Below are 22,105 nucleotides of genomic sequence, written 5' to 3' on the forward strand. Positions count from 1 at the left end.
ACCTTGGAAAAACAAGCTGGTGGATTCTCTTAGATGAGGCAGACCTCACAAGCTTTAAACCACGTTTAGTTAAACATTTAGTTACCGTCAGTCCTTTTCCTTATGTGTTAATAATTCATCGTTACAGTTTAATTTGCGTGTCCCAATGATCCTAGGAGCTATGTTGTCTGGGGCTTTATGCCCCTGGTAGGGCCACCCAAGGCAAACTGGTCCTAGGTGAAGGATGAGACAAAGAGCGGTTCAACAAACCTCCGATGAAGAACAAAAACCTTGGATAACGTTTTCCCTTGCCCAGACGTGGGTCACCAGGGCCCCCCTCTGGAGCCAGGCCTGGAGGTGGGGCTCAATGGCGAGCGCCTGGAGGCCGGGCCTGCACCCATGGGGCTCGGCCGGGCACAGCCCAAGAGGTAACGTGGGTCCTCCTCCCATGGGCTCACCACCTATGGGAGGGGCCAAGGAGGTTGGGTGCAGTGTGAGTTGGGTGGTGGCCGAAGGTGGGGACCTTGGCGGTCTGATCCTCGGCTACAGAAACTGGCTCTTGGGACGTGGAATGTCACCTCTCTGAAGGGAAGGAGCCTGAGCTAGTGCGAGGTCGAGAGGTTCCGCTAGATATAGTCGGACTCACCTTGACGCACAGCTTGGACTCTGGAACCAATCTCCTTGAGAGGGGCTGGAGTCTCTACCACTCTGGAGTTGCCACTGGTGAGAGGCGCCGAGCAGGTGTGGGCATACTTATTGCCCCCGACTTGGAGCCTGTGCATTGGGGTTTACCCCAGTGGACAAGAGGGTGGCCTCCCTCTGCCTTCGGGTGGGGAAGGGACCTGACTGTTGTTTGTGCATATGCCAACAGCAGTTTGGAGTATCCACCCTTTTGGAGTCTCTGGAGGGTGCTAGAGGGCATACCTTCTGGGATTCCCTTGTTTTGCTGGGAGACTTCAATGCTCACGTGGGCAATGACAGTGAGACCTGGAAGGGCGTGATTGGGAGGAATGGCCCCCCCGATCTGAACCCGGCGGTGTTTTGTTATTGGACTTCTGTGCTCGCCACGGATTGTCCATAACGAACACCATGTTCAAGCATAAGGGTGTTCATATGTGCACTTGGCACCAGGACACCCTAGGCCTCAGGTCGATGATCGACTTTGTGGTCGGTCGCCGGACTTGCGCCATATGTCTTGGACACTCGGGTGAAGAGAGGGGCGAGCTGTCAACTGATCACCACCTGGTGGTGAGTTGGCTTGATGGTGGGGAAGATGCGGTCAGACCTGGTAGGCCCAAACGTGTTGTGAGGGTCTGCTGGGAACGGCTGGCAGAGTCCCCTGTCAGAAGTAGCTTCAACTCCCACCTCCGCAGAACTTCAACCACGCCCCGAGGGAGGTGGGGACATTGAGTCCAATGGGCCATGTTCCGTGAGTCTATTGTTGAGGCGGCTGACCAGAGCTGTGGCCGCAAGGGGGGCGGTGCCTGTCGTGGTGGCAATCCCCGAACCTGTTGGTGGACACCAGCGGTGAGGGATGATGTCAAGCTGAAGAAGGAGTCCTATAGGACTTTTTGTCCTGTGGGTCTCTGGAGGCAGCTGATAGGTACCGCAGGCCAAGCGAATGCGGCTTCGGTTGTTGCTGAGGCTAAAACTCAGGCATGGGAGGAGTTTGGAGAGGCCATGGAGAACGACTTTCGGACGGCTTCGAGGAGATTCTGGTCCACCGTCTGGCGTCTCAGGAGGGGGAAGCAGTGCAGTGTCAACACCGTATATGGTGGGGGTGGTGCGCTACTGACCTCATTGTGGGTCGGTGGGGGGAGTACTTCGAAGACCTTCTCAATCCCCACTAACATGCCTTCCAATGAGGAAGCAGAGCCTGGGGGCTGTCCCATCTCTGGGACTGAGGTCACCGAGGTGGTCAAAAAACTCCTTGGTGGCAGGGCCCGGGGTGGATGAGATCGCCGAGTTCCTTAAGGCTCTGGATGTTGTAGGACTGTCTTGGTTGACACGTCTCTGCAACATTGCATGGACATCAGGGACCGGAGGGTGTGTTCCAACTACAGAGGGGTCACACTCCTCAGCCTCCCTGGAAAAGCCTACTCGGAAGTTCTGGAGAGGAGGGTCTGTCGGATAGTTGAACCTCAGATTCAGGAGGAACAGTATGGTTTTCGTCCTGGTCGCGGAACAGTGGACCAGCTCTACACCCTTAGCAGAATCCTGGAGGGTGCATGGGAGTTTGCCCAACCAGTCTACATGTGTTTTGTGGACTTGGAAAAGGCGTTTGACCATGTCCCTCAGGGAATCCTGTGGGGGGTGCTCCGGGAGTATGGGGTACCGGACCCCCTGATAAGGGCTGTTCGGTCCCTGTACAACCGGTGTCAGAGCTTGGCATTGCCGGCAGTAAGTCGAGCCCGTTTCCAGTGAGAGTTGGACTCAGCCAGGGCTGCCCTTTGTCACCAATTCTGTTCATAACTTTTATGGACAGAATTTCTAGGCGCAGCCAGGGTGTTGAAGGGGTCCGGTTTGGTGGATTCAGGATTGGGTCACTGCTTTTTGCAGATGATGTTGTCCTGTTTACTTCATCAGGCTGTGATCTTCAGCTCTATCTGGAGCGGTTCGCAGCTGAGTGTGAAGCGGCTGGGATGAGAATCAGCACCTCCAAATCCGAGACCATGGTCCTCAGCCGGAAAAGGATGGACTGCCCTCTCAGGGTTGGGGGTGAGATCCTGCCCCAAGTGGAGGAGTTCAAGTATCTCGGGGTCTTGTTCACGAGTGAGGGAAGAATGGACCGTGAGATCGACAGGCGGGTCGGTGCGGCATCTGCAGTAATGCGGGCTCTGCATCAGTCTGTCGTGGTGAAAAAGGAGCTGAGCCATAAGGCAAAGCTCTCAGTTTACCAGTCGATCTACGTTCCTACCCTCACCTATTGGTCATGAGCTATGGGTAGTGACCGAAAGAACGAGATCGCGAATACAAGCAACTGAAATGAGTTTCCTCCGCAGGGTGTCTGGGCTTTCCCTTAAAGATAGGGTGAGAAGCTCAGTCATCCGGGAGGGGCTCAGAGTAGAGCCGCTGCTCCTCCGCATCGAGAAGAGTCAGATGAGGTGGCTCTGGCATCTGATCAGGATGCCTCCTGGAAGCCTCCCTGGTGAGGTGTTCCGGGCACGTCCAACCGGGAGGAGGCCCCGGGGAAGACCCAGGACACGCTGGAGGGACTATGTCTCCCGGCTGGCCTGGGAATGCCTTGGGATTCTCCCGGAAGAGCTGGAAGAAGTGGCCGGGGAGAGGGATGTCTGGGCCTCTCTGCTTAAGCTGCTACCCCCGCAACCCGACCCCAGATAAGCGGAAGAGGATGGATGGATGGATGGATGGATGAATGGACAGTTTAATTTAAGTAAATACTCTAATAATTTGTAAACGATTAAATACAGTATTTCACAAAGTGAGTACACCCTTTACATTTTTGTAAGAACTACTTGTCTCTGAATACAGAAAAAACAGGAATGTTATTTTTCAAAGAGAATGATGCAGGTAACAGCATTCTGTCACTTTTTAACTTATTTGGAATCACCAATAGATTTACTGAATCAGTGTGCAATTTAGGTGTTATCTTTGATATTAGCATGTATGGAGTTAGTAAGTGAGTACACCCCTCCCATTTTTGTAAATATTTTATTATATCTTTTCATGGGACAACACTGAAGATATGACACTTTGATACAATGTAAAGTAGTCTGTGTACAGCTTGTATAACAGTGTAAATTTGCTGTCCCCTCAAAATAACTCAGCACACAGCCATTAATGTCTAAACCGCTGGCAAAAAAATTGAGTTCACCCCTAAGTGAAAAATGTCCAAATTGTGCCCAATTAGCCATTTGCCCTCCCTGGTGTCATGTGACTCATTAGTGTTACAAGGTCTCAGGTGTGAATGGGGTGCAGGTGTGTTAAATTTGGTGTTATCACTCTCACACTCTCTCATACTGGTCACTGGAAGTTCAACATGGCACCTCATGGCAAAGAACTCTCTGAGGATCTGAAAAAGAGAATTGTTGCTCTACATAAAGATGGCCTAGGCCAGGGGTGTCCAGACTTTTTTTACTGGGGGCCACACACATACACATACTTTGTCCGCATATTAGTGAAACAGGACAGTGAGGTGGGAAAAAAATGCTGTTGTTGAGCTAGCAGACCAGCTGCCATTTGCTTAACTCCCTGTTCTCGCTCGGCATCAGTGTAGGACGTGTAGTTTGGATGTTTGGTTTCATAGTGTCAACGCACATTATACTCTTTCATCACTGCGATGGTATCATTGCAAATCAAATAGACACTTGCCCTCGACTTCTAGGAAGAGATATTCATTTTCCCCACCGTGTCTGAAATTTTCTGCACTTGCACTTGTGCAATTCTTTGTTTCTGCCATTTTTGGTCACCTTCTTTGTGAAGATGCTGCCTTGAACAAGACAGTAGCTCCACCTTGTGTTAGACCTAAGAAGTACAATACAGTTAAGAAGAAGTTTTGTGTGTGAGCCGTATTTCATTATATTTTTAGAATTTGCTGCGGGCCAATTCAAAATGGACCACGGGCCATAGTTTGGACACCCATGGCCTAGACTATAAGAAGATTGCCATCACCCTGAAACTGAGCTGCAGCACAGTGGCCAAGACCATTAAGCAGTTTAACAGGACAGGTTCCTCTCAGTACAGCCTTGCCATGGTCAACCAAAGAAGTTGAGTGCATGTGCTCAGTGTCATATCCAAAGGTTGTCTTTTGAAAATAGACATGTGAGTGCTGCCAGCATTGCTGCAGAGGTTGAAGAGGTGGGGGGTCAGCCTGTCAGTACTCAGACCATACGCTGCACACTGCATCAAATTGGTCTGCATGGCTGTCGTCCCAGAAGGAAGCCTCTTCTAAAGATGATGCACAAGAAAGCCCCCAAACAGTTTGCTGAAGAAGAGTAGACTAAGGACATGGATTACTGGAACCATGTCCTGTGGTCTGATGAGACCAAGATAAACTTATTTGGTTCAGATGGTGTCAAGCGTGTGTGGCGGCAACCAGGTGAGGAGTACAAAGACAAGCATAGTGGTGGGAGTGTCATGGTTTGGGGCTGCATGAGTGCTGCCAGTACTGGGGAGCTACAGTTCATTGAGGGAACCATGAATGCCAACATGTACTGTGACATACTGAAAAAGAGCATGAACCCCTCCCTTCGGAAACTGGGCCACAGGGCAGTATTCCAACATGATAACGATCCCAAACACACCTCCAAGACGACCACTGCCTTGCTAAAGAAACTGAGGGTAAAGGTGCTGGACTGGCCAAGCATGTCTTCAGACCTAAACCCTATTGAGCATCTGTGGGGCATCCTCAAACGGAAGGTGGAGGAGCACAAGGTCTGTAACATCCACTAGCTCCGTGATGTCGTCATGGAGGAGTGGAAGAGGATTCCAGTGGTAACCTGTGAAGCTCTAGTGAACTCCATGCCCAAGAGAGTTAAGGCAGTGCTGGAAAATAATGGTGGCCACACAAAATATTGACACTATGGGCACAATTTGGACATTTTTCACTTAGGGGTGTACTCAATTTTTTTGCCAGCGGTTTAGACATTAATGGCTGTGTGTTGAGTTATTTTGAGGGGACAATAATTTACACACACTGTGATACAAACTGTACACTAACTACATTGTATCCAAGTGTCATATCTTCAGTGTTGTCCCATGAAAAGATATAATAACATATTTACAAAAATGGGAGGGGTGTACTCACTTTTGTGAGATACCGTATATGAACTAAAAAATCCATACATGCTAGTATCAAAGGTAACACCTAAATTGCACACTGATTCAGTAAATCTATTGGTGATTCCAAATAGGTTTGAAAAATAACAGAATGTTGTTGATGTCTGCATCATTCTCCTTGAAAAATAGCATTCCTGTGTTTTCAGTATTCAGAGACAAGTAATTCTCCTCCATCCACTCCTTTAACTCATATTACACAACTAATGCATTTCAGTTTACAATTTACCCCTCTACAAAAATGGACACTCCAGTTTTATCCATAAGCCAAGGCAAGAAAATAAACATGAACTTCGTATCATAAGTTCATTGTACATTGTAATGTTCATAAGTTAGAGCACCTTGATCTTTACTTTAAAAATGCCATTTTCTAAGTCACTGGTTTTCAAGTTTATTCCTGGGGTTACCCATGGCTTTAGGTGTTTATTCCTGCCAATTTTACAATTGGTCCAAAATTCAGTTTTTTCAATGATCACATTGTTCAATTTTCTAGCTAGCAAGTATTTTCTTTTAATTTACCCTTTCTTATTAAGGCTGTGCTGTTAATTATATTCTAAGGTTGATGATTAGCAATAAACAACGCAGACACAGTGCAAAAAGCATTGAATGCCAATGGGAAGAAACTGATCGACTACAGTTTTCACTTGTCTACTCATGAAGAAACATTTCTTATGTTTAACAAATAAACAGACAAGTCAGTATGTCAATATTCAGTGTTGTCATCATTTCCTTTTTAAAATAACAGAATGAAAAAGAACAAACAGCTCATAGCCAAAGGGGTTACCTAGGAATGAAATAGGGAGCTACTGCTCCAGTTGATAGGGAAGAATTTTTAATTTACTTGTGACACATACAATAAATGAAAGACTGACGGGATCATAAACTTTGTTCTGTTTAGATGGATGATGAAGATACTCTTTTACCAAGAAAGCTGCAAGCTGCTCTGGAGCAGGCTCTGGAACACAAAAGTGATCTGATCAGTCAAGATTCGGACAGTGAATCAGATGAAGGTAGAAAATTATTATTTTCTTGTTCATTTGAGGTTTGGAAAGATGACTTGACCTTTAGAACTTTTAGGAAGTTTTTATTCAGTTAAAATTAAATGACACAAATGAATGCATTCTCTTGTTGAGCATTATCAGTGTTGCTGATATGTTATAGTAAGACATCTGATCTCTTATACAGTTTGTTAGGGGCTGTGGGGCTGTTAATTTCATCGAAGAAGCAATCATTTTTTTCTGGGAGGTTTGATTTAACTTGAGATAAAATATAAAATGAGGAATTAATCTTTACAGAAGGTTGATTTAACAAAAAAATCACTGAATACATGCTGTGTTTATAAAATGTGTCATCATTTGTATGTTAAAAAAGAGTTTTCTTATTAAATGTCTTATACTTGACAGACGCTAAGTACTGTACTGTACTGTAACTATGTGTAGATTTTAGTTATGAATTTACTACACTTGGATTACAATACCAAGCATTAAAATGAGAAGAAAACATACAAATAAACACACTAAGAACTGCAGACTGAGGATTTTGAGGCTAATTGAGCTGATGATTACTTTGCCATAACACAATGGCACAAATTATTGATCACAAGCATTTTCACATGTCCAGCTTGTGCAGCGCACAGCACAATGATTTGCTCATAGGAAATTATGTTTGTACTTCTCAGACTACTTTCATGCAATATTTTGAATTCACTAAGTAAAGTCAGAATTGAAGTGGTCCTTTTTTGTGTGTCTCATTTTTCCTGGCGTGGCTTTGTCCAGCAGTGCATCATAGTCTTTGTAACAACTGGCTTGAGGCATCACCATATACATAAATGTACTCCTGCCCATAAAGAAATTTGGCCTCAGATGAGCTGGTGAAGTTTATTTGTTCTCTTTCAATACAGGTGAAGATTAGTCTGATGTGTAACTGCTTCACCATCTAAATGTTATGAGGCATGTGGGCACAAGCTTGCACTAATACAAATTAAGCATGTGTGTGTTACATACCTTGTAATATTTTAATACAAATATTTGAAAACAATGCCAAAGTAAACTTACATGAATGTGTTTTACAGTCCAATACATAATACTAATATGCTTGCATGCTTGTCTCTTTCACTCCTTACATGTATGCTTTGTAACAAATTTCTTGCAAAATGTACTATCTTTAAAAAATAAAAAACAAATGTGACTCTTCCCATTAGCAGTAAGAAACAGGAAAAATGACAGTGATCAAAAGTAGGGCAAATGAGTTGATGATGCTGGATAACAGTAAGTTATCCACTCTTCCATTTAATATTTCGGCATCTACAGTTGAGACTTTTTGATTAAGGATCAATGTGCTTTATTATTAGTTTTAGTGGTTTTAGCTGTGAAAAGCCTAGGCCTGGAATAGCTTTACAAAGGACACCATTTATTTTGTTAGAGAGGTCGCTTGCCTGCTTACTTTGTTTTGACTTTTGTGAATCAAGCAGGGAGACAAGGTAATCATGTTTTCTAAGGAAGCAAGCAGGCATATTTTGTTTTGAGGTTGCAGATGCTGATAGAAGACTAAAAACAAACTGCATGTAGGACATTTACCTGTGTGAGTAAAGGGCAAGCTCTCAGGCTAGCGCATAAAACATATAAGCAATTCAATGGCAATTAGAATTAAATACAATATATCATGACATTAGTTAAGTTGAGCACTATAAGGGCTTAAGAGTTAGTTGTTGGGAGTTATGAACTTTTTCCTAAACATGTGCCTGTGATGCAAGCAGTAGCTTGGCCTTTGTCAGACCACACTGTTCAGCTGTGTGCCATAACTTAGCAGTGCTGCTGTCTGCAGCCGCGGGCTGTTATATTAGCATGTACATTTATATTTAATTCAGCAAGCATTTAAGTTTATATGCCTTATTATTGGGTTTAGGCCTAAATATTGATTATTAGAAGGAATTGCTTGACATCTTTTTAAGTGGCTTAATGAGGTACTATTAATGTACAGGCCGCTGTTTTTGTTTTTAATGTGGCCTGTTTGCTCGCTTTTCACTTGCCTTGTTTTTTAAGAACCAAGGACGCTGTGTTTTTGAGGGAACTGAAGAAACAAGTTTTTGTTTTGGACATGGCAAATCTGCTGGGCCTTTTGACTCATCAGAGTCTAAACAAGAATTTTGGAAAAACCTTTACCACCCCAAACTTAAAGGAAACTAAGTAAACTGACACGCTATTACATAAACACTTTAAGCATATAAACATTTTAGCATTTAAATTTATATATTAAAGCTTATGAACATTTCAAACGATCAGATTAAAAGCAAGCTGTATTGTGTTAGTTAGGTTGAATTATATAGAAGCTTTAAGAATTGATTATCAGGATTAGCCACTGTATTGACAAGCCAGACTGTATATGGCTGCGCGTCACTGGCTGATGATGCAGCTGCCTTTGCTCATGGGCTGTAACTTAGGCATGTACAGTATACATACATTCTAGATAGCATTTAAGTACCTATGTCATTGCTTCCTCATGAATCAATATTATGATTAATCAAGGGAAAACATCATACATTATATTATATTAGCTGGCTTTGAGCAATATAAAAAATTAAGGGTTCATTACTAAAGGCTTTAACACTGTGCTTGCTAACTCAAGGCCTCTTGCTTGCTTCTAACTGCAGCAGCTTAGCTCTTATCAGTAAAGCTGCGTGCTGCGCTTACCGGCATACCTGCCTATGATTTTAGTCTTACTGGATGCTGCTGCAACAAGTATTAATTGAACACTTCAGTTTTTTATATGTGGGTCATCCTGGTTCCAACTTAATGATGATGGCTGATCAATTAATAGGCTTCCAATTTTTATTAGCTCAAGATTTGGAATGTGAGAAATTTAAACATGATCAGGTGATGGACTTCTCTGGGCAAGGCAGCAAGTGTTATGGAAACAGGTACAGCACAAGGTCATTATTATGAAGGATAACATGTAAAGTGAATGACGAGAATTACCTAAAATACTTCCGTATAATTCGGGTCTTGAAACCTGAAAAATCGATCATAAAATCAGACCCCGACTTATATGCCCGTTCAAAAATGCGACACTTACATTTTTTTACATCCTCTTGCCTCCTCCAATCTCGCATCAGTTTCTCAGATGCATCAAATTTTGTTGCAGCAACGCAGTTACCAATTTCTTTCGCTACTTCAACAATGTTTAATTTAAAATCAGCTTCCTATTTTCTTCTGATTGAATGCTCCATTGTAGATAAGGGATGCTCTTATGATAAAGGTGTATGAGGGTGTGAGATACAAAAAATACAAATCAGTGGAAACGTTGCTTAAAAATAGTTCAGGTATTACTGTGTGGTCATGTAGGTGCAATAGAGAGAGAGACAGGTTAGGAGCACGTGCTGATACAGCGCATTGCCGCACCCACATAGAAAAAAAAAGTCAGTGCGCTCCTTGGTTACTCTCTCAGGTGGGCTTTAGTATATCATAATCTCTGGAACCAATAGCGTGAGTTTTCCGCAATCGAGTTATACAACTGACATTATAAAATGCCAGATGTTAAATGGTAAAATCATGTCCTGACTTATCCATGGGAGAACTTATCCGCGCGTATATATGATGCGTATGAAATGGGGATGTTGTTGTGATTAGAACTGACATAAAAATGAATCGCACCTGAATCACCAGGCTCATTTCATGAACTGAGACGGCTTTATGTGCTCCACAATTGATTTCTATGCTATGCAATAAAGTCTGAAATTCTGACTGCCTTTCTGAAGACTCTGCTCATTTTTTATCAAGATTTCTCCACAATACTACTAGGATGCATTTTCTATTGTTGGAAGGTGATATGACGTAATAATCCATCCTGGAAACTCGTTCTTGTGAGGTATCCCAATATGAAACCAACGGACCTCTGACTGACTCTCTTTGTTGCCTTCTAAAAAAGCAGCAAGGTGGGCTGCATTAAATCACTTTTTAGAAAAACGGTTTGCATGAAGGGTGGCTTCTTTTAGGATGCTATCTGCTATAAACTTCTTGAAAAAATATATATACAGCTAGCTGTTTTAGACTGCTTGCAAGAAGTGTGGTTTTTTCAAAGACATGGGAAGTTTGCTGCTTAGATTTTCTCTAGAATAAACAATGGCAAAATTAGGATTTGCAGTGCAGATGTGCATACTTGGAATGAGTACCTGCCTTCATTTGCTGAACTTGCACCTTCCATTTCCTTCTAAGAGGATTATATGTAGAAGCCATGTCCATTACAGTAAGTGCATGTTTGTTACGTAAGCTCATGTCTCCTAAAGATCTATTTCAGAGTTCCACTTTACAGCTGCCAGTTAATTAAATAGCTAAGGAAAAAGCAGAATATGCTTTGGAATTATCCGTACATGAGTCACCCATGAGAGGGTTGATCTAGGATCACTAGCTAGATCAGGTGTGCATTCCATTTAGAAGCTTTATTCACATGAAGCTATTTGTTGTAGCATGTTCATGCTGTGTCCAGTAGGGGGCATTAGCTCCACAAATTAACTAGGTTCAATGCTGGGAAATGCACTATGGAGAGGTAATAGGTTCTGCTTACAGAACCTCGTTTGATCCACTGTGACAACTAAATAAACACAACACTAATAATAATTTCAGTAATAATTCATCAGTGTACAATCCATGTGAGAAATGGAAAATCTCTTTGAAACATGGCAGAATGAATGCAGTTGATGCAATTAGGATGCACTGTCTCAGTTGTTGTGTTAGTTGAGGCCATTATCTGCTCCACATACTGTGTGTGTTGAAGATTATGGAGAGCTGAAATTAAAAAGCCCCAGGGCTGAGCAGGTCAGTGATTGAGGTGATCTAGTGTATCCAGGGTCAAGCAGATGTGGGGGCTTTTTAGTACCAGGGTGAGGTAATTCTTTTCTAAACTTAAGACAATGTTGTTTTTAAGTGGGACCTTGCACACTTTCTTTAGGTATCTCTGGAAGTAAAATTTCCTCTGCATTTCTCCTGGTGGAGCTCACAGTAAACTGTCTGCCACTTAAATCTAAAGTGAAGAGGTGTCAACAGATATTAAACATCAATAAAAAGCATTGTCTGCATAAAAAGTCTTACAAATGAAGCGAATTGAACCTTGTGCCAAACCTTTAGTAATTGGCAGATTACGTTGGATTAGGCATTGCTAATTTTCGACCAACAAAACATTTCTTTTTTTTAATTGAATTTATTAAAATCAAATAACATTCCATACAGGCAAGTCAAGTTTTACAAAACAAGGTTCAAAACAAATCAAACCCCACTCCTGAGAAAGAGAGCTAGGCTAAAAGAATAGAACTTTAATGGTAGGAAAAATAAATGAATGAATAGAATAAAAAAGGAAGAGAATCCACTTCCTCAATTTAAATGCTTATTCTAAAATGTTATTGATTAGATCTTGCCAGGTCTTGAAGATGTTTTGTACAGATCCTCTATGTGATAATTGGATTTTTTTCCAATTTCAGATAATATCCACTGACTTAAAAGAGGTGAATTAGGATTCTCCCAGTTGAGTAAGATAAGTCTACATGACAATAGTGAAGTAAAGGCAATTACACTTTGTTTGTCCTTCTCCACTTTAAGCTCATCTGGAAGTACACCGAACACAGCTATTAATGGGTTAGGAGGGATTTTGACTCCAAAAAGTCCAAAATGAAGTTAATTTGGTGCACGTCCAAAACATATGACCCGATAAGGCTGAAACTTGATTGCAACGTTCACAGGTTGGATCTTGCTCTGGAAACATTTTGGACAATTTTAATGGAGACAGATATTTTTGATATATAATTTTAAGTGAATGTGAATTTCCCCTTGGGATTAATAAAGTATCTATCTATCTATCTATCTATCTATCTAAGTTGAATAATTGTATGCTTTGCGCATATGGAGCAAGAGTAAATTCTGTGCATGGCTTCTTTCCACTCCTTTTCTGAGATGTTGACTAAGAGATCCTTTTCCCACTGTACTCTAGGATCTTTGAAAAGGAGGGACTTTAAAAGGTATATTGCAAAAATGCTGTCTGAGTCCTTTTAAATTGATCAGTATTTTTTACGAAATAGATATTGGTGGGGAGTGAGGAAACCAGGGCAGGTTTTGTTTAACAAAGTTTCTAATTTGGAGTTAGTGAAAGAACTGTGTTGCTGGAAAGTTAAATTTGGAGTGTAATTGTTCGTAGGATGCGAAGATTTTGTATATGTGTAGATCTCTAAGTGATTTAATCCTGAATATTTTCCAGACATTAAAAATTGCATACGTTTGAGAGGATGGAAAGAGGCAGTTATCATGCAGAGGTGCCACAGATAAAAGCTTCTCTATCTTGAAGTACTTCCTACATTGGTTCCATATTTTGAATGAATGAAGCACAATTGGGTTGTTAGTATAGTGGCAATAACTTGTACTTATTGGGGTACAAAGCAAGCAATAGAAAGGAGTACTGCAGGATTTTATTTCTATTGAGGACCAAGTATGTGAATGTTCATTTATTTGTGTTAATGTCCAGGTTTTTATAGCTTGTATATTTGCTGCCCAGAAATAAAATTGAAAGTTAGGTAGAGCCATGCCACCTTCTGCCTTAGGTCTTTGTGGGGTCGCCCTTAGGATACGTGGATAAATGAGGTTATAATTGAATCTAAAAATGATTTATTGATGTATATTTAAATGTTTTGAAATGAAAAAAGAAGCTTAGGAAGGATATTCATCTTGACAGTGTTAATTCTTTCATCTAAAGTGAGATGGGCGGTAGACCATCTATGCAAGTCTTGCTTAATTTTTTCCATACAGACAGCAAATTTTGTTGATAAAGAGCTTTATGTTTTCTTGTGATATTTACCCCTAGGTATTTAAACTGATCTGCAATGGTAAAAGGAAAGGCGTCCAATCTAATATTGTATGCTTGAAAGTTCACTTGAAAGAGCATGCTTTTATTCAAATTAATTCTGAGACCAGAAATCTTTTGAAATTCTGTTAGTGCTGTTAAGACTGCAGGCACAGTATTTTGTGGATCAGATATATACAGTGCCATATCATCTGCATATAGTGAAATTTTCTGTTCAAGTCCTTCTCTGATGATCGTCTTTATCTCATAAGCATTTTGACAGTGAACTGCCAGTGGTTCAGTGGCAATTGCAAAATGCTGTGGTGACAAGGGGCATCCTTGATGAAATGCTATACGGTACAGTGCACCAGTACATTAATGACACTTCATTTTATTAATTATTTTAGTGAAGCAGTTTTGAGAAGATTGAGTGGAAATTGATGTGGGGTACAGAGATGATAGAAATCGTTTTGCTACAATTGGTAATATGTAACTTACAATTTGGAATTGATTTATTTTTGCAAAAAACAGAAGAGAAGCTTGTTGTGACTGAAGGCTTTAGGGCTCGTTTATACATCACACTCAGAACATGTACGCGTCGGCATCATGGCTCCCACGCGTTCCCAGCATTCATTTGACACATCCTCTGAAATTAACATGACGAATGTGTGAGTTGCAGTACCAGCAAAAAGTCGGGTGCACAGTGTGCTAAAAGTTGGAATGTGACGTCAGAGTCTCTGGTTACTATCTACATGTGACAGAAAGCTGCTTTGCGGATCCTACAAGATCGGTGTGCATGCTTCGATGTTTGATGAATGGTTCGAAGTGGTGATACAAAATGCCGACATACAGATGCATTCGTGGTGCTTTTGTATTCAAGCGTCGCATATTCTCGATCGTAATGACACGATACATTTTAAAACTCTCACATACCGTCTTCTGTGCCGTCTTTTTTTCTAGGGCTTCCTCCAGTACTGACAGCAGCGGCAAACAACAATAGATCACCACACCGAGCACATTAAACGTATGATATTCCAACTCTCTGCACATTTAGAATCCTTAGATTTATACTTGATATCACTTTCATTATGAAATGCATTGAAGTATGTATGTTACATTTTATAGATAAATCAGTAATTTCATTTAAATAATGAATACTGCTAATAATTACACACATGGGGGTGACATGGTGATGGAGCGTTAGTGCTGCTGTCTTGCAGGGATTCACGTCGCTGGTATTCCCTGCCTGGAGTTTACATGTTTCCCTGCTGGCTTTCCTCAATGTGCTCCGGTTTCCTTCCAAAGATATGCAGATGTGGTGCCACTAAAATGACTCCAGTGTATGTGTGTGCTTGTATTCACCTTGCAATGAGCTGATGCCCCGTGTAGGGATTGTTTCTGCCTCGTGCCCAATGCTAGCTGAAATGGACAAATCCCTGGACTGATGGATTTAATCATTAAACATCCTTTTCAGAGATATTGCGGTAAGGTGTCATCGGAATTTAATGGGTGTTCCAGGCAATTCACAACACAGCGAAGCCGAACCTGTTCTCACTGTGATAATATCTCGCACTGCCACCTGGTGGATTCCTCCAGATTTACGTAAAGTACGCACTCAAGTATAAACAGTGCAACGCTTGCATAGCAGGAGCATCCGCTGCAGCATGTGTCACGTCACATGAAGTGTAAACCCAGCCTTAAAGGTGGACTGTATTGTAAGTGCAAGAGGAGAAGTGATGAGTAGAAAACATGTCCTCTTAAAAACAACTTCAAATCTTTCTTGAGGGGCTTAGTCAATAGCTAAGTGGAGTGGTGCTGAACTAGCACTCGAAATTGTCATAGTACCCTGCTAGCCAATGACTTTATCTTTTTTAACTTCTTTAACTTTACACTGCTATACATCATTGTACAATCCCATTCACATTTTTCTTTTTTAACCATTATCATACAGATTGTACAAAGAAGACTATTCAATATCTGCATTTGTTATTTATTTTCAGTTTTTTAAAGCAATTATTCTTTTCTTTCACTCTAATACAGTATTTACGTAGACAATTAAGCTGTTACCAATACTTAAAGAAAGCAATTATACAGTTTAAGCATAATGTTTATATATTTTAAGTTGATTTCTGTCTGTCCAGCAGCTATGTTATGTTGAATGTACTAATTGTACACTTTGGCAATGTGCCGTTTATTGTATTGTTTATTGTGTTTATGTATTAAAATATGATGCCTTTTTTATTCCAATAGAAATTTTCTGCTACGAATAAAATAACAAATGCCAAATAACGGAGGCAACAGACAAACTGAAACTTTAACTTAATAAAGAAGAAATTAAATAGAAAAAATTAAAATATAATATAGTCTGATTTCTATTTCTCCAGCAGTTCTAGGGTGTTGTACTATGTTAGTCATTATGGATGTAGTGAGAATTTAAGCAAAATGACACCTTTTATTGGCTAACTAGAAAGATTACAATATGCAAGTTTTTGAGGCAACTCAGGCCCCTTCTTCAGGCAACATGTCTCCCCAGCAGTTACATATGACTGACAGTGTTCAGTCTTAATGTTTGCAATATGCCATCTTTTGGAATGTACTTTGTAATGTATATGATAATAAAATGCATTGTACGTGTAGCTTTACAACATCAATTTATTTCTTGTATAGCCCAAAATCACACAAGGAATGCTTCAAAGGACTTTAACAGGCCCTGTTTCTTGACAGCCCCCCAACCTTGAATCCCTGAGAAGACAATAAAAAACTCCCCCAAAAAAGCCTTGTAGGGGAAAAAATGGAACAAATCTTGTGAAAAGCAATTCAGAGAGAGACCCCCTTCCAGGTAGATTGGGCATCACTGGAGGAAATACCACACACAAAACAGAACACATGCTGCTTGGGAATATATACACGAGATTCAAATTTGTGAAATCTAAAATGTCATCCATTAGCCATAAATGGATATAAAGAAAGGACGTGAAAATACATGTACAGTCTTGACGTACAGACATGCATGCTGACCTATAAATGAAGATATTTAGGCATCTTATACCCATGTATGGAGAAATCAAACATTTCAAACAGACATTCCCAATCATGCAGTCATTGGTCCTTTTTAATCTTGTGATGATTTATGTTGTGACGCTTTGATTGATTGATATTTTCAGATTTTGGAACAGCTCAGAAACATGGATTCAAACAAAGGCTGATTTTTACACCCTGTTTATATGTTAAAAGTCATTAGTTGTGGATGATCAAACAAATAATATTTTGTCTAGCTAGACTTTGGAGATTTTTTTCTTGTTCTTAAGAGTGACACGTCTGTTTTGTTACAGAGTTCAACACGCTTAACAATCTGGTGTCAGAGGCTTTCATCCGCTTCTTCCTGGAAACCATGGGACACTATTCTTTGTTCTTAACTCAGAATGAGAAAGGGGAACGAACCTTCCAAAGGGAAGCCTTCCGCAAGTCTGTGGCTTCCAAGAGCATTCGTCGCTTCTTAGGAGTCTTCATGGAGTCACAGATGTTTGCTGGATTCATCCAGGACAGGGAACTTAGGAAATGCAGGGCCAAAGGTAAGTGTAACGTGTGCAAATGAGGAGCGAAGCCATCGCAGTTGTAAGGTATTTAAGACATCCAGCATAGAGACCCAGTAGGAGCTGATCGATTATAGGATGAGATGTATAATCAAGGGCCGCTGGTTATAGGAATTACTCGAGCTTTGTTCACACCAGTCATGCTTAAGCCAGTGTGTGTGTCACCACTTGATGTCTTGTAAGACTCCGACAACACATTTAAGGCCAGCATAGATCACAGAATTGAGGGGCTGCCCAGATTTCACCACCTTTTACCATGTCATTAGCAACAATCCACTGATTTGAGTGAAATTCATTTTGCAGAAAAAGTTTAATTTGACTTCACCAAACCAAAAAAATAAGTATGCAGTTTTGTGACCAGTGAAATGTACACCTTAGACCCAGCATGAAAAGTGTTTTAGTATGGAGAAGGAATGTATTCCTCCTATATTTTCATCTCATATGTGACTGCAGTATTGATTTGGGAACTATAACTCCCATCAGGAAGCAGTGCATCAATCAGCATGTATAAAGTTTAAAAGCACGCGTAAAACTGGACTCTTAGATAAGACTGCAGGTACAGCATTTCTTCTTATCTAATCTGGATAACAGTTTCATTGCCACTTAGAATTACAGCTTTTGTCTAAAAGTTAAGTCCACGCTACAACATTTTAATTTAAAAACACAGACATTTTTGCCTTTCCTCCAAACTATAACAATCTTATTTAAGCCCTGAAAATGAAGACTTTTGAAAATACTCTCCGGAGCTAGATACTTCTGAAAATGGCAGATCAGCATTGCAGCGTGGATGGATAAAAATGAAGACTTTTGAAAAAGCAGAGCCTAATCACACTCTGATTGGTTCGTGGATATTAAATGGCCCTTCCTTAATTGGCTCCTGCTCGTTACAACATTTCATTCCAAGATCTCATTCATTCATTCATCTCAGATCTCATTCCCTTGGAATGGAATAAAACCATATTCTAACAAAGTGAACACAGAGGCACTGCTTTCCATGGCCCTTGATGTGTTGCTTACTTGTATGCATCTAAATTGCTGCATATGTGCATAAAAGGCAAATAATTAACTAATAATTTATCACTAAAGTTTTGCGATAAATCCTGTGCCTGGCAGCCTTACCTCTTCCTTTTTCTGCCAATGTGTGCATGCCCAGTGTAGGTGAATGCTACGTCATATGAATTTTTGGTTGCATTATTGTGGGCAGAGATAAACATTTGTAAACAATGTGACGATGCCAGTGTAGTTGGAAATCATTTTAATTTTAAATGAAACATAGTAGTGTGAAAGTAGCCTAATGCAGTTTTCTGCATTTATTTTCATCTCAATTCAAAAGTGGTATGTAGTGTTGCCAAACCATTAAGGCGCAATGCTTCTTTCTTTCAACCCCCCAAAAAACTTTTAAAACACCCTTTTTAGTAAGTTTCATTGTCAGTTACGTGAAACAGCATGCAAAAGGAAACTCAATGGACCAAGATCTGGACTGACGGACAAGGACAGTGGCAGCATGGTGCATGCTGGTCAAACGGACAGATAGGAATTTCATTGTACTCTGTGCCTGTGACGGAAACTCGGAATTGATTGACAGAACACTTTTTATCAAAGCAAACAATAGCATTTATAAAAAAAAGCTAAAGCTGCTGTACACCTGTTTAAACGGCTGAGGAGAACAATGAGAAACGTACTGTTTCATTATGGCAGATATTTATTCAAGTCCACTTTACCAATGAATTTGATGATTGTAGGCTCTGATGCCAATGCAGTGTTGTGATTTGTAGCAGTTTTAAATCTAGGTATAATTATTGAATACTGAAATTAATGTGCCCTCTAAAAATAATAATTCTTAATTGTATGCCATTCAGTATATGCAGTCTTTCTTGATTTTTGTAGCCTAATTCCTGTAGCTTTATTTCTACCAGGTCTATTTGAACAGAGAGCTGAACAGTACTTGGATGAGCTGCCGGATAACGAGCAGAGCGGAGTGAACAAGTTTCTGAAGGGCCTTGGTAAGTACTTCCTAGAGGTGACCGCTTTCCCAGATCGGCATTTGCATGTATCGAATATTCTTAAGTGTTATATGAGATGCATGCAAGACTCCACAATCTGAACTGTTTAATCCAATTTAGGGTTTACAGGCAAGCAACGACTATCAGGTTAGCATCGTATAGAAAGCAGGAGCCATCCCTTAAGGGGCACCAGGTCACCCACACGAAATCTGCACTGGCAAATGTGCAAGAGCCACCAATTTTACGCTTACAACACTGCAGATCCCCCTCACTGCGAGGACGTGTTTCTTCACAAGCAGATCTTTATTCTCAATTCTTTCTTTTTCTCCCCCCACAGGAAAGTTTCTGCACAAGAAGAATTAATAAAGAAAGTCTACTGTAATACTCGGCTTTGAAGCTTTATGTACAAAAACAGCTTTTCACTTGTAAAAAGAAATTTGTATTTTATAACTTGGAATCAACTACTTTCTTCAATACAGATGTACCCAAAACCTTTGGGAAAATAATGTACAGTATATAGCGCCCTGAAATAATGTTACAAAAGAGTGGCAGTCACCTGTTTGTATATTGTTGAAGACGTCGGAAAGCCATGAGGAGGGGATTAGTCAAGTACCCCAGTGACCACCCAAAACTGTGCATCTGACTGTTAGAGAAAAGACAACCACTGACTTTGGGGGCTTGTGGAGCGAGTGAAATGTATGAACACAACCCCAAACCACATCACAGTCGTTACCTTTTGAAGATATGGATTTTTATAATTCTTTTTTTTTTTTAATTTGTGCACACAGGATAGCGAAGTAATTTGGTACTAGGAGTGAGTAAAACTTGGGACAGCAGAAAACCATGTTATATTTTTAATGCACTATTTTTCAGATATTCATTATGAATAAAATAAATGCTACTCTGTAGTATAAACACTCAAGTTTAAATGTTTGTGGCTGCTTGTGGAAGTCACGTTAAACATTCGGGAGAAATGCGAAGAATGCTGCCAGGACTCGAAACAGAACTCTCAAAGCTACGGTTTGGGGCGGAAGCGGGATCTGAGAAAAAACGGGCCTTAAAGTCATATTCGAGACCACATATGACATGTATACATATACACGTTTGGTATTTTTCAAGTCAAAGTTATGTCTTTACAATCATTTTATATTTTAATTTGACACATAAAACTGCATTCTAAAGTGAGGCTTTTTTTATAAATTTAAAAAATATCTTTCAATTGGGCTGAAGGGTACCAGGGAACAAATGTGAAAAAAGCCTTTAAACTTAACAAATATTTCCACTATTAAGCAGTGTAACAAAAGGCGCTATATAGACACCTGACTCGACACAGACTAGGGAGGCACCTATAAAATAAATAAACTTTTATTTTTCTTCAACACTGTCCCAAAGTACCAACACACAAAAGTAACGCACTCTTCCTCTGCACCACCACTCCTCCCAGGCAACCTCGTCCGACTCTGGCCCCTGAGTGGTGGTTGCTGGCTCCTTTTATTGGACACCCGGAAGTGCTGCAAGTGCTTGATTGCCGACATCCGGCTGCACTTCCAGGTGTGGCGACATCAGTGCCAGAAGGGCACTTCTGCTGCAGCACCCCCTGGCAGCGTCTGCAGAACCCAACACGGCTGCACAACACTCCAACCCCCATGAAGGCCTGGGGGAGTCCGAGGCACCTCTGCAACCCAGGGAGGCTGCCATCTAGCGTCCAGGGGGAGATATTGTGGCTCCACTGGAACACATGCTGCAGGAGTGTCCATCACGACAGCAAATGTTTTAATTTAAGGAAACACGCCTTCCGTGTGTGACGCATCCTTGTTATAGTGAAAGAAAGGAGACTAGAAATGTTTATTATATCCCAGATTCTTGCTGCTGTTTTTCTCGAGGTAGGAGTTATGACAACATTCACTTCGCCAAGCTCTGTTCTGCTTATAATTCGACTTTGGTTTCTGCAGTTCTGTTTCTTCAGCGGTTATGTTCTACGGTGGCTTGTAACAACTGAGAAACATGGGCACACATCAGTAATTGTTTTTTTTTCCCCTAAAAGGTGCTTACTTTTTGCCCAGTACATTTTGTGTTATTTTACATATCCTACAGAGCAAGATTCATACCGAGTGGCAGCGCAGTGAAAAGAGCACATAAGGGTCTCATTGTAATTTGTACAAATAATAATAAATCTCATCGTGGCGCAGTGGTAGCGCTGCTGCCTCACAGTAAGGGCACCTGGGTTTGCTTCCCGGGTCCTCCCTGCGTGGAGTTAGCATGTTTTTCCCGTGTGTGCGTGGGTTTCCTCCTGGTGCTCCGGTTTCCTCCCGCAGTCCAAAGACATGCAGGTCGCGTGCATTGGCGATCCTATATTGTCCCTAGTGTGTGGTTGGTGTGTGTGTGTGTGTGTGCCCTGCGGTGGGCTGGCGCCCTGTGTTGGCTGGGATTGGTTCCAGCAGACCCCCATTACCTTGTGTTAGGATATAGCAGGTTGGATAATGACTGACAATAAATCTGTAGTGAACTGATTACAGTGCAATGTATTTTTATTGAAAGCTTTAGATTTTTGAAAGATCCGAGCCACCTGAACATTGCAGTTTCTGTGTTGTGTTGTGCACATACACGATAAAAACAAAGAAAATGACAGAGCGTGCAATAACAACAACGTTTATTTCTATAGCACATTTTCATACAAACAATGTAGCTCAAAGTGCTTTACATGATGTAGTAAGAGAAAAAAGACAAAATAAATAAGAATTAAAATTAGGGAACACTAATTAACATAGAATAAAAGTAAGGTCGGATGGCCAGGGAGGACAGAAAAAACAAAAAAATTTACATAAATAGACCACCATAAACCGATTATCGACTTTTTAATGTATGAGTCCATGTTCTTGTTGAGGACATCACGTTGGATTGACTGACACTCACTCA

The 22,105-nt window shown here is 41.0% G+C and overlaps 1 protein-coding gene across 1 annotated transcript in view; it reads left to right on the forward strand.

Annotated features, from left to right (window-relative positions):
* dennd2b (DENN domain containing 2B) overlaps nucleotides 1–20,111 on the forward strand; it is a 419,955-nt gene extending 399,844 nt beyond the window's left edge. The window contains exons 17-20 of the mRNA XM_039748358.1: nucleotides 6,674–6,785; nucleotides 16,926–17,165; nucleotides 19,103–19,189; nucleotides 19,527–20,111. Coding sequence (XP_039604292.1) covers nucleotides 6,674–6,785; nucleotides 16,926–17,165; nucleotides 19,103–19,189; nucleotides 19,527–19,552 — 465 coding nt within the window. The 3' untranslated portion in view covers nucleotides 19,553–20,111. The remainder of the gene's footprint in view (nucleotides 1–6,673; nucleotides 6,786–16,925; nucleotides 17,166–19,102; nucleotides 19,190–19,526) is intronic.
* Nucleotides 20,112–22,105: the final 1,994 nt, after the last annotated feature.

The sequence above is a fragment of the Polypterus senegalus genome, chromosome 1, assembly GCF_016835505.1.
Source record: "Polypterus senegalus isolate Bchr_013 chromosome 1, ASM1683550v1, whole genome shotgun sequence".
NCBI lineage: Eukaryota > Metazoa > Chordata > Cladistia > Polypteriformes > Polypteridae > Polypterus > Polypterus senegalus.